This window comes from Saimiri boliviensis, chromosome 6 (genome assembly GCF_048565385.1).
Source record: "Saimiri boliviensis isolate mSaiBol1 chromosome 6, mSaiBol1.pri, whole genome shotgun sequence".
Lineage (NCBI taxonomy): Eukaryota > Metazoa > Chordata > Mammalia > Primates > Cebidae > Saimiri > Saimiri boliviensis.
This window is the reverse complement of record NC_133454.1, coordinates 81,057,402-81,070,470: the sequence shown is the minus strand read 5'-3', so window position 1 is coordinate 81,070,470 and position 13,069 is coordinate 81,057,402. Positions and strand designations below refer to the sequence as shown.

At 47.0% G+C, this 13,069-nt stretch overlaps 1 protein-coding gene across 2 annotated transcripts in view; it reads left to right on the top strand.

Moving 5' to 3' along the window:
* Window positions 1-13,069, top strand: part of GALNT18 (polypeptide N-acetylgalactosaminyltransferase 18) — a 367,520-nt gene that overhangs the window by 232,467 nt on the left and 121,984 nt on the right. For both annotated transcript variants that reach the window (XM_039471355.2, XM_074401094.1), the window contains exon 4: window positions 12,723-12,906. In XM_039471355.2, coding sequence (XP_039327289.1) covers window positions 12,723-12,906 — 184 coding nt within the window. The remainder of the gene's footprint in view (window positions 1-12,722; window positions 12,907-13,069) is intronic.

Sequence of the window (13,069 nt, the reverse complement as noted above, 5' to 3'; positions counted from 1 at the left end):
TGAAACAAACCTGGTGAGCCCATGTTCGCCATGTGTCAGAAACTGTGCCAAGTGCTAAAAACTTCAGAAAGTAGGTTCCGCATAAACAGTGACTTTTAAACTCCGAGGTAGTTCTGAGGCTTACCAGTGGGCCCATCAGCGTTTTTTCTGGGTATTTTCCAGAGAGTTCCTCAGAACCTTTATATGAGGATTTCTGTTCCATGTGCCATGAATCCATGTAGTCAAGAAACTTCTACTGAATGCCAGGCTTCAGCTGGGCTCTCTGGACACGGAGAAGGCTAAAACCGTAGGTCCCTCCTCTTGGAGCTCACAGTCCAGCGGAACATTCAGTACATCAGCACAAGGAGGGATACAGGGCCAAAGAGCAGAGGAAACCGAAGTAAAAACAGTGCCAAAGTCTTTCTGGAGGAGTTTAAATGTTCGTCATTAGAAAGCACTGAGCAAGACATGACTCAGGCAGTCATTCATTCTTGCAATACATGTTTATGAAAATGAAACACACACCTGTGGCACCTCTGCCACGTGCCAGGCTCGGTGTAGCTGAGCTGCCAGGGCTGGCCTGTGGCTCTGGCCTTACCTGTTAGGTGTGCACAGTGCTTCCAGTTGTTCAGATACCGGCTTCTCTTTACCTGGGGGCTTTCTCCAAAGCCCTGGAAGGCTGCTCTGCCTTGCACAGAACAGGCTGGATATGCTGGAACTTAACCTGCCCCTGGAGCAGCCCTCAACCAGTGACTACTGGGAACTGACATGTAAATACCCTGGCCCCCTCTTCCTAGCCTCATTTTGCTCATTTGTAACATGGGGCTAAGAGCATAAAGGTTCCTGCCTCAGGGGATTACAGGGAATGAGAAAAAATATAGCGTTAACCTTCCTTTATTTTTTCATCTGCCTTAAATTAGAAAGTGAGGCTGGTAAGACATGTGTTAAAGGCCTAGCACAGAACCTGGGTGGATCTCATTAAAGGCACCCTCTTACCCTTGGTCCCACAGACAGGATATGTGTTAAGAGCATGGACTTTGGAGCCAAAGTGCTGAACTTGGATGTGAGCTTTACCACTTGCTAATTATTTAACCAGGCCTCAGTTTTCTCATCTATAAAATGGGTTGCTAGTAGTGCTTACCTAATAGAGTGATCATAAGAACTAAGTGGCAACACAAACAAAGATCTTAGGAGTACCTTTCACATAGAAATCACTGTTAAAGGGTTGTTGGATGAATAGATGCAGGTTGAGGTAGGAAGGGGGTGGAAATGCAATCGGAGTGGCTAGGTGGTAACTGGCCCGTGAGGAGCAGCAACTGTGTCCTGTACGTGAGGAAGTTCCAGGGCAATTTGCTGCAGTGCTGGCTTTCTTAGAAATGCAGGACAGAGGGTGGGGGCTTGTACCCAGCCTAGGGACCTTCCTTTGGAAAGGAGGAAGGAAGCAACGTAGTTCAGACTGATGAGTAGGTAACGGCACCAGCTGTGAAGCTCTCACAACATGCCAGGCCTTGTCTTGTGGATTTCCACAGAGACCCAAAAGAGGCAGATGAGAGAACTGAGGCTCAGAGAAGTTAAGTCTTGTGCCCAGAGTCACACAGCTGGTAAATGGCAGAGCTGGGAATTAAACTGAGAGCTGCCCTAAGCACTGGTCTCCCCTAAGCCTCTGTTCCTACTGCTCTACTTGACATATTGCAATAAAGAAACGGAAACAGGAAGGCAGGGAGAGCACTGGGTTCTGCTTTGTGGCTGCTCCTTCCTGGGATCCCTCCCTTTGAGAATACATTGCTGGAAGGTGTTCTGAAGCAGAGAAAAAGGGCCTTCCACCTCCCTGCTGAGATCAGGCTGGGGTGTAAATACACGTGTGAAGCCGGCCGGGTCTCCGGTCATAAATCAGCCAGGCTGAGGCCACTGGTCACACAACCGAGCAGCAGTGATTTGCAGAAGTGCCCAGCTGATATACAGCCTGTGAGTGCCTTAACTCTTCCCCCAGAGGACGCTCGGAGCTGCCCTGGTAGGAGCTGGAGCTGGCCCGCACTGGTTGCCTGGAGTATGTTTTCTAGTCCCCTGTGTCTGTACCCCAAGGAAAAAAACGGTCCCCTTCTAGAGCTGCAGGTGAGGGAAAGCTTCCTACAGAAGCTGAGCTGGGTCAGGGGAGGCGAGAAGAATGTTGCAGGCAGAGGGGCAGGTAGTGCAAGGACACTCTGGCATGACTGAGCTTAGTGCGTTTGGGACTATGACAAGCACAGAGTCTTGCAGAGGAGGCTGGGCCAGGATGTTTGACCTTGTAAGCCATCAACAATTGGGGGTGGGGCTGGGGGTAGGATGGTGGTAAGCACAGTCTCGAGCGATTGTTCTGCATGACAGAAGCTCAGACTCATGGGATCTCAGAATCCTGGGAGTTAGTATTTAAGAATCAGAGACTCTAGGAATTTCAGAATTTTGAAATTTTGGATTCAGAATCATAAACTCTGGGGCTCTCAGTCATGAGATTTTAGGATCATCAGAGTTTTGAGTTTGGCAGCACTCTAAACTCGAAGCCTTGCACAAAAGGAGAAGCCAGCACCAAAATTCAAGTTGGCCTCTGGCTTAACTGCCAAGGGTCACTGGACCTTCCTGAGTGGCCCACACATGGGGTAGAAGGACCTGGTTCTGGCCCTCCTGGAATTCCCTTTGCACAGGGGGACGTCCACACGGCTTGTCCTCAGCTCTGATTTCACCTGCTATTAAACACTATCTGCCAGCAGTTCCCCAGGCTTTGAGTTCTGGATATGCCCTTCCTGGAAGCTCATGGGAAGACCCTTCCCAGTACTCCTAAGCTGGAGGAACTGGGGCTGGAGCGGCATCCGCTCCTGCCTGGACATGGCTGACATCAATCACTCATCACGGCGTTTTTAGTAAGTCCGTGATTCCTGCTGCAAAGCTTCCTCAGAGTAGCAGGAGTAGTTCCTGCCCCGTAAGTAATTTCACAGCGTTTGGTCCATCGCCCCACCTTTTCTTTACAGTTTCCTCCTCACACAGCCCCAGGAAGCGCAAAGGCAAGCTGGCCCTTTGCCAAGGTCATTTAGTCAGCGAAGACACTGACTTCTATTAGTCCATTCTTCTTATTCCCATCCGCTCAATTACTCAAGGTGGATGAAGAGAGAGCATGGAGTTATGGCCCTGGGGGAACAGCCTCTGTCGAGCCTAAGATGCCGACTCCTTTGGAAGGCTGTGGAACAGACTGGAACAGAGCCAAGTCTTCAGAGGCAGGCAGGCCTGAGTTTGAATCCTGCGCCTTCTTTACCTTCTGTGTCACTTGGAATATGTTCTTTAAAGTCTCTTATCCTGGATTTTTCCCCTTTGTAATTTGAAGATAATGATGAAGTTATTATCTTCAGGTTGCCTAGGTTTGCTTTTCAGGTCTACAGTTTTCTAGCTCCATGACACTGGGCATATCCTTTAGCCCCTCTGGGCTGTGTTTACTAATCTAGGGAACAGAAATAGTCATGCTACCTACCTTGATAGCATTATGTTTGCTGAGGGTTCTGAATGAGTAATATATGAAGCGGATTTAGAACAGTCCCCAGCACTTGATAAACTAAATAAATAAGCATTAGCTATAAATATTGTTTGCAGGGTAGTAACGAGGTAAGAATCTTAAGTAGTGCACATCATATGTACATAATATCTCATTGTTGAGTGAATGAATAAAGGGTGGATTGATTTGAAGTGCTGAGCACAGTGCCCATTATGTGGTTAAGGGAAGGGCCACAGAACTGCAGCTTTTCAGGGGGCCTTGAGCGTTAGACCAGTGCTGGGGCTGCCCTGGAATATCCGAGCTCATCGTGCCCTTCCTCACCCGACTCTGCACGTTTTTTCCCAATTCAGTCTCAGTGGCATCAGGCTGGTAGCCTGAAATCAGCAATGGTGGAAGTATTTACACCACAGGCAGTGGCAAACATTAGAGATCAAGGGTTTTTGTTTTATTTTGTCTTAATTTGAGAGAAAGAGAGAGAGAGGAAGTGAGACTGTCAGTCTTTGCTGACTAGTCAGATAGACATTCTTCTATCACCTGCCACGGTTATCTTCAGAAACCAGTTTTGACTGTTTTTTTTTTTACAGGATATAGCATCTTAGGGAGATAAAGCCATTTTGGCACTGATAAGAGGGGGTCTGTGGGTTCTGAGAGCCTGGCTCTGGAGACCCTGCTAAGTTTGGAGTGCATATGCCTTGTGGGTTTTGGTGGCCATGAGTGCCCTGCTGTGATGCCAAAGAGTAAAGTTTAAAACAGATGGTTGGGGCCTGTTAGGTGGTAACTCTGGGACTTTCTGTAACTTGATAAGGCTGAATTAATGTCTGCAGCCTCCCAGGAAGATTGTAACACTGTGTGCCTGATCCCCATAGCCTGAGTGAGGGAACTATTTAAGGCCATTTCAAATCTCCTTTAGTATCAATCGACTTTGAAAAAGTGCAGCTATTAAATGAGCTGGACGGAAGTGCAGCTGTTAAGTGCAGCAGACAGAGGAATGAACCTCGGGAAGGCATTTGTAAACTGCCCAGGGTTTGAAAGCTTGTCTGGAGTGATCTTCAAGACAGAGGAATACACACAGCAATGCTGCCCGGAGCTCTCTGGGATCCCAGCTGTCCAAGCCAGGCTCTCCATTATTTATCAGCAGCACCATCTGAGTCCTGAGCCCCCACTCCAGATTCTCCATGGAGGTGGGGATGGTGACATCTGTCTTTATTTAATTTTTAGCCTCCACGTGATGTGATGTGGATGATCAACTAGATTTGACAATGATTGCATTCTTATAAATAATCTCTCTTTTAAAATGTGTTGACATAGCATTTGCGTTTCAGTGGCCCTAAATGGCTTCAGAGGAAAGCCAGTTAATCTTCTGATCTGAAGAAGACAAGGCACTTTTCACTTGGAAAGGAATAAACATAAATGTGCAGTGCTTTTAATCTTTAAATTAACACAAGCAATTAATTGCACTTGTCAGTGGGAGGTGGATTAGTGGCGGTAAAAGTGGGGTGTTCACACTCCACTCCTGGGCAGCTGGAGGAATGGGATGGCAAAGCTATAATCCAGGCTGGGCTTTGAGGAATAGCATTGGGCTAGGAAGGAGGGGTGCGGCCAGAGTGAGACAAAAGGCCGAAGGCAGCTGGGGAATGTCAGGGGCAGCCCAAAGCTTCAGACCCAAAGATGGCCGTGCAGAGAACAAAAAGCAGCTGGAAATGGGACACGCAGTGGAGGGCAGCACAGGGAGCCAGTGGGTTTGGAAGAATGAAGAGAAAAACTACCTAGGCAGGTGTGAGAGCGCCTTTTTAGACTGCTTCTGTGTCCTTCTGTTAAGGGCGACGACCACGCATATTTGGGAGGAGGTGCCTTTTTCTACTCCATTATAAAGCCCATCTTTTTATTTCAGTTGTAACCAAGCTTGGCTGATCCATCAGAATCTCACTGGGAGATTCTTGTGTGAAATTCAGATTCTCTGGTCCCACCCGTGATCTACTGAATGAGACTCTTTGTTGGGATGATGCCCTGGAGCCTGTGATTTACACGAGCTGATGCTTATGCAGGCCAGCTTCTTCTTCTCCAAAGGAGGCTAGAGTGAAGAGGTGGAGAGTATGGACTCTGGGGACAGCTTAGTTGGTTTTAAATCCTGTCTCTATCACTTGCTACCTTGATCACTTTGTGCTTTAATTTCCTTGTCTTCAAAATGGGATGATAATAATAGGAGCTATGTCCTAGGGTTGTTGAAATGATTAAATGAGATAACATATACCGAGTAGTTAGAAAAATGGCTAGTATACTATATTTAATGTTCTTTCTTTTATTAAATAACATCCAGTTAATGCAGAGATTGAGAGAAGAGGGAAATAGGGTCAGGATTTTGAATGTAAGCCATCATACACACATACATACACACTGTACACATAGGTCAAGAGTTGAAAATTTAAATGTTTTCAAGAACCAGGCAAGTGTGAAGCAATTGGTGGGGCCCATGGTGACTTGGAATGTACAGCTGTCTTGGTTTGGGTTTCCCAGAAGCCAAGGAGATCCTGAGACAAGGGTTGAGGCCAAGTCATTTGGGAAAACTGGTGAGAGGGTGGGGATGGGAGACAGAGAAGAGAAGAGAGCTAATCCCGTGGGCATCAATGAACATGGTACTGCCGTGGGGAACTGGACTCCGTCGTCCTGGGAACTACCAGGAGACTGAGAGACTCTACAGTGCCATCCCACCTGAGAAGTGAGGAAGCTGGGTTATATTCATTTCCTGTGTCTGTTGTAATGAAAATACCACCATCTCGTGGCTTCACCAGCAGACATTGTCTCATGCTTCTGCAGGCTAGAAGTCTGAAATCAAGGTGCCAGCAGAACTGTGAGAGGGAATCTCTGCCGTGCCCCTCCCCTAGCTTCTGGTGCTTTGCTGGCCATCTTTGGCAGGCCTTGGCTTTGAGATCCATCACTCCAGTCTCTGCCTTCCTCTTCACGTGACTTCCTCCCTCCGCCTGTGTCCGAATCTCGTTTTACAAGAAAACCAGTCAGACTGGATGAGGATCCCATCCACTCCAGTGTGGTCTCATCTCAACTAATCACATCTGCAGTGACCCTCTTTCCAAATAAGGTCACATTTGGAGGTACTAGCGTTTAGGATTTTAGCATATGGATTTAAGGGGATACGATTTGACTCACCCATGGGGTATTCATTCTCCAGCTGCTCCCCCTCATTGATTGACAACTACTTCCATAGATTTAACGCCACAGCATTTCCTGCTTCCTCTCCCTCTCTGCCACAGTTTGGATGTTCGTCCCCTCCCATATCATGTTAAAATTTGATCCCCAATGGTGGATGTGGGGCCTAGTGGGAGGAATTTGGGTATGGGAGTGGATCCCTCATGAATAGAATAATGCCCTCCCCGGGGTGGTGGGGAGAATGAATGAGTTTTCCCTCCACTAGTTCCCATGAGAGTTGATTGTTATAAAGAGTCTGGTACATCCCTGCTCTGTCTTGCCTCTTTGCTTCACCATGTGGTCTCTGCACATCCTGGTTCCCCTTCCCCTTCCGCCATGAGTAGGAGCAGCCTGAGGCCCTCACCTGAAGTGAATGCTGGTACTACCCTTCTTATAAAGCCTGCGGAACCATGAGCCAAATAAACCTCTTTTCTTTATAAATTACCCAGTCTCAGGTGTTCCTTTATAGCAACACAGATGGACCGATACGCTTTTCCTGTGTCTCTCCTACCTACATGCCTTTTAAACATCCAGTAGCATGGAAATGCCATAAGGGCTGTTTCTTAGTTTGAGCTGCTGTAACAAAGTGCTATAGACCGAGTGGCTTATAAACAACAGACATTTATTTCTGTCAGTTCCGGAGGCTGGGAGTCTGAGATCAAGCTGCCAGCATGGTTGGGTCCTGGTGAGGGCCCTCTTCCAGGCTGTGGACTGCTCACATCTCAATGCATCCTCATCTGGCAGAAAGAAGACAAGAGTGCTCTCTGGAGTCCCTTTTATAAGTGTACTAATCCCATTTATGGGGCCTGCTGTGATTTGAGTATTTCCCCTCCAAAATTTAGGTGTCTCCAGTGTGAAAGTATTAAGAGGTGTGGCCTTTTCAGAGGTGAGTAAGTCATGAAGCTTGCTTCCTTGTTCATAGGATTAAGGCTCTTTAGAGAGAGGATTCATAAAGCTTTAGGCTAGCTTACCCATCTGCCTGCTGCCACTTGAGAACACAGCAAGAAGGCCCTCAACTAGACACCAAACACTAGCGCCTTGATCTTGGGCTTCCCAGGTTCCAGAACTGTGAAGAAATAAATCTCTGTTCTTTGTAAAGCACTCAGGTATTCTGTTATAGCAGTACAAAACAGGCCAAGATAAAATAGCTCCACCCTCATGACCTAATTATCTTCCAGAGGCCCTACCTCCTAATAACATTACACTGGGGGTTAGGATTTCAACATAATTTTGGGAATAAACAGACAGTTCATTGCAGACCATCTGATTTATAGTTATAACCACAGCAACTAGATCAGTAACTAGTTGAGGTATGATCAAGGCATGCCAAAGATTATTACCCATGAATGGACTACTAGGAAGTGTATTAGTCCATTCTTGCACTGCTATAAAGAACTACTTGGGACTGAGCAATTTATAAAGAAAAAAGAGGTTGAATTGACTCACAGTTCCACATGGTTGGGGAGGCCTCAGGAAACTTACAATTACGGTAGAATGTGAAGGAGAAGCAGTCATGTTCTTCACAAGGCAGCAGGAGAGGAGAAAGAGCAAGGGCAAGTGCCACACTTGTAAACCATCAGATCGCGTGAGAACTCACTCATTACTCTGAGAACAGTGTGGGGAAACTGCCCCCATGATCCACTCACCTTGACGTGAGGGGATTACAATTTGAGATGAGATTTGGGTGGGGACACAGAGCCAAACCATATCAGTAAGTGCTCAATATTTGTTGAATGAATGGGTGAATTCCCCCTTCATTTCTATGTCCCCAAAACCTAGAGAAGATGTGGGAAATGGTCATCTGAACCTGGAGGGAGAGATGAGGAGCTCTGCCCGGTTCTCCACAGCAAGCCTAGAAAAGCAGTTTTATAAAATGCCAGTGTACCTCTCCAAAGAGCAAAGCTCCATTAGGCATCAACTTTTGGATCCTTTAGTTTCCTTTATGCATGAGATCAGAGTGTCCTATTAAGTGCTTAAATCAGATTAACAGCCCCTTCCTGCTCAGCCTGCATTCTGTTTCTTTGGGGCTGACCTTGTGGAGCTAAACACTTTTTACAGGAGCAGTGGAAGGGGAGAGGGGCTCTGTTTGACCAGGCTGGTGAATCCCACATATTTTCTTGGCATCTAAGTCTGAAGAAGTGGGAGCTGGCAAGCAGCCTGCCCTGAGCAGGCCCTGAGAAGAGGCTCCCTGTGGGGATGTGGAGTGTGGCCTGCGACCTCCCAGGAGGTGAGTGGTGTTTCATCACTGCTTCTGGGAGTGTTGGTTTGCAGAGGTCCCTCCGATGTCAGCAGATCAGGGATTTGTGGACAGTAGGAGAGGGCTGAGATAGCAACATAAGCGGGATGACACCTGGCCCCATGCAGGGTGCAAATTGTATTTCTCTGTCAACACAGGCCATCGACAGCTCCACATTGACTCTAGATCTGGCAGTCACAGCAAGCAGGCTCCCTGCCTCCTCTTTCCCCAACACATTAAAACAAGCACGAAATATAACCTTCCCTTTCCCTTCCACAATTATACTCCTGTCCTAACCCACCAAGATACTTTATTAAATGTCAGTTATAAAAATTTCAAAAAATAATTAAAGATAGCTTGCATAGGGAATAAAAGGTAAAAGTCAATCAGCCTTAAATTTGAACCAGAAAATCAAAGATTCAGCAAAGATAGGGCAGCAAAAATTCTGATAAAACCTTTGTGATTAGTTATTATATTTGTCTCTGAGCTTCCTGACAGCCTTAGCAAAAAGCCAAATATGATGGACAGGGTACTTGTGTTTAGCTGTAAGGAAGAACACAAGTTCAGCTCCGAAAGCACACTTTTTGAGCTAAGTTTTAAGAGATTTCATGTGTGAACGTGCATGTGTGTGTGTTTCTGTGTATGTAAAATAGTTAATAGTCAATATATATAATATACAATAGACAGTGTCTGGGAAAACAGGTTTTCAGCCAATGCAGAAGTGCTTTTGAGATAGTTCTTTTTTTGCTTTGTCACTTAACAAAGATGGAAAGAAAACATGGAAGCCTAATTAAGTAAAGGTATTTAGCAAAGACAGAGCCAGTATCATCTAGGGTATTTTAAGGCATTTTTTTTCTTCTTTATTTTCTTTTTTGGACAGCAGTTGTTTGGTTGGGGCAGAGAGAATTCCCTCTTCTAATCAGCAGCACATGTTTGGGATGCAGCTGACTGGGGATGGAAGTTTTTGCTTTCTGGTCCACCAGAAACATTCACTCTAGCTCAGTGTTAACAGAGCGCAGAGGTACAAAGGGGCAAGCAGGTCCCACAGGAAGCAAAGCTTTCCATCTCTTGCTGCCACCCTTCAAGCTCATTCTTCCTCTGACTGCATTTGCTGTGCATCAGGAGTTCACGATCTTGTTTTAACCCCAGCATCAGACCAGAACAATAGACAGTGTTTTTTATAGCCATTGTGCGTAACAGACCATTCCAGAAGTTATGGTGTGAAACGGCAACAATCCATTGGCCTAGAATCCTGCAATAAAGACTGGGATCACTGGGCAGCCTGTCTCTGCACTACACAATGGCTCCCCCTGTCATTTGCAATCAGCTGTTGGCCTGACTGGGGCTGAAGGATGCATGAGGGCCTCACTCACCTGTCTGGGGCCTTTGTGGGGCAGCCTAAGTGACTGGGGTCTCCTGGGCTGGGGATGAGGCTGGCTGAGACTTCCTTTGTTAGGGAAGCAAGAAAGCAAAAGCAGAAGGCCTGGAACATGCACAGGGTCCCTCCTGCTGTGTCCTGTTGTGTCAAGCCCAGACTCAGTGTGTGAGGCGGCCACACAAGGATTTGAATTCGGAGAGGTGAAATTCATGGGGGACCATTTGGTAGCAGTCATCCTTAGCCTCCTCCCATGAATACCTTAGTCACAGTAGATATTAGCAGGAGTCAGTTGGCAGGAGTCTTACCGAGGATTGAGGAGGGAGAGAAGGGGACAGGTATTCCTGACATGGGGTTGGGGGCGGGGATTTATATCAGGCCTTTTGGTACTAGCCCAGTTCTCACTCCAAGTTCTGTGCACTCAGCACTTAACTGCCACCATCAAAAGCCCAAATATCAGGCTTTATGAGCTCTATTTAAATTTTTCAAAAAGGATATATGAGAAATGGACCTTGGAAATGATAAAACAGTAAATGTTTTAAGAAGCCTCCTGGCAACGGTGCTTGAAGGCCTTGTAAGTGTGAGACACACTGAGTTATGCTGCTCCGTGGCCAGCGTCCTGCCATCTGAGAGACAGCGTTCTTCCCCAGTCAGCTGCAGCAGTCGGAGATCTTGAGGTCATTTTCATATGGGCTGCAGTGAGATCTACAGCATGGTAGTGGCAGCCCAGAAATCAGCTGAGTTTTCTCCAGGTTGGAATGAGGATATTGACAGCCCCCAACAGGCCTAGCTTAGGACAGGGGCCACACTTTTAAAAAGGATCACTTGAACAGCAAGAAAGGCCATATGCTCACCACTTTTGCAGAAGCTGGAAACTTGGAAGGGCTGGATAAGAAAGACATTGGGTAATAAAAATCAGGGGACAAAAACATTTTGACATCCAAAGAAATAATGGAAATCTTTAGAAAGATTGACTAAATAAAAGTAAACATAAGATTCTTTGTTTTGACTCAAGGCAGGCACCCATATGTGCACACACACCCAAGAACCTGCACATGTGCCCGCATCCCCAGAGCTGGGATGGAGGAGGCCTGACTTAGTAGCACCATGTAAAAATAATTTGTAAGTATATGTTACCAGTGAGCTTAATCTGAGATCAAAGTAATCAAAGTTGTGATTTTAGATTATATTAATAGGAGCATAGATCTAGATTAAGGGAGGTGATTTGTTTCTTCTATTCTGTATAGCCCAGTTTACTTTAGAAGTATTAGGCCAACTTCTGCACGATATAAAGGGTTCAAGAAAAACTAACTTAATTAGAGAGAAGCTCAACGTGATTGGAGAATTTGAAAACATGAGATATGAGGAAACACAAGGAGCAATTGAAGATACTTAACTTAGAGAAGTCCTTATCAAAGACTTAAGGGGGGATTTGATCTGTCTTCTATGACTCCAGAATAGGTCCCATTGGAGTCATGAGTGGAAAGTTGAGGGACCCTGGCACTTGGAGGTCAGAAGAAGGAAGAACACCTAATGGTTGAAGAGGCCCTCTAAGGAATGGATTGCACAGAATTCCCTTTCACTGCAGGGGCTGGATGATCACTCATCAGGGCAGACAGAGGGGCTTCACACCTTGAGATGGACACTTGGTTCAAAAGGAACTTTAGAATCCTGTCCAACCAACTCTGAGGGCTGTCACAGGCTCTTGCCTTAACTGCTGAGGAGAACATAGTGAATACAGTGGCTGGACCTTCTCTTGCTGAGGGGTCAGGGGGCTGCTGCTGAGGTCTGTTTCTGTTTCATTTACAGTTATAAAGCAGAGGCATCAAATGCTTAGCCAGGTCCAGGATCATAGGCGGCAAACCAGCGCCAGCTGCTCACGTGGGCACAGCTGCTGGCCATCCGCTTCCTGGATAGATGGAGATCCAGGCAGAGAGTGGATCCTGGGCTGGGGTCTTAGCAGACGGAGCTTCCCCTGTGGGTTGTGGGAGGACCGATGGAGATGGAGATCATTAGGAAGGAGGTGGCTGCGCTGATGATGGCTTTTCAAGGACTAGACCTGGTCTGAAAGTGGACTGTGCCACTCACACGCTGCATGATGCTGGAGAATTTGATAAGCTCTTTTGAGTTACTGTTTCCCCACTGGCTTGTTGTGAAGATTAAATAGACCATGGGTGCAGCGTATATGACCCTGTCCGTTGCTGAGCCTCAGGAAATATCGTTTTCTCTTCCATTTTTCCCTTCAAAACTGAGCCATGCTGGCCACTGCGGGAAACACTGAAGAAGACCCAGGAAGGGGAACGGGCACCCCAGCCTTTCTCTGGGGTCAGGTTACCCTGAAAGAGTGACTGTTTGGATGGCCCCTTCTGCCTCCTGACCTCCCTCCCATGCTAAGCTACATTTTCTCCTGACAGAGGAACTGAAGGAGAAGCTGATAGAATATGTGGACAAGGTGAACAGCCAGAAGCCAGGCTTCATCAAAGTCGTGCGCCACAGCAAGCAGGAAGGCCTCATCCGCTCCAGGGTCAGCGGCTGGAGGGCAGCCACTGCCCCTGTGGTGGCACTCTTTGATGCCCACGTGGAGTTCAATGTAGGCTGGTAAGTGCCTCTTGGGAGAGGAGGAGGAGTTCCGGTGGGATCTGGGGCTTCGGCTCCAATAGTGCAAAGCATGCTGGGACCTTAGTCAGAGCCTAAGGAAAAGGAGATAATCCTGGGAATGGGTGAGATGTGGGGGTGTGAGTGAGCCAGGCAGCAGGGCTGG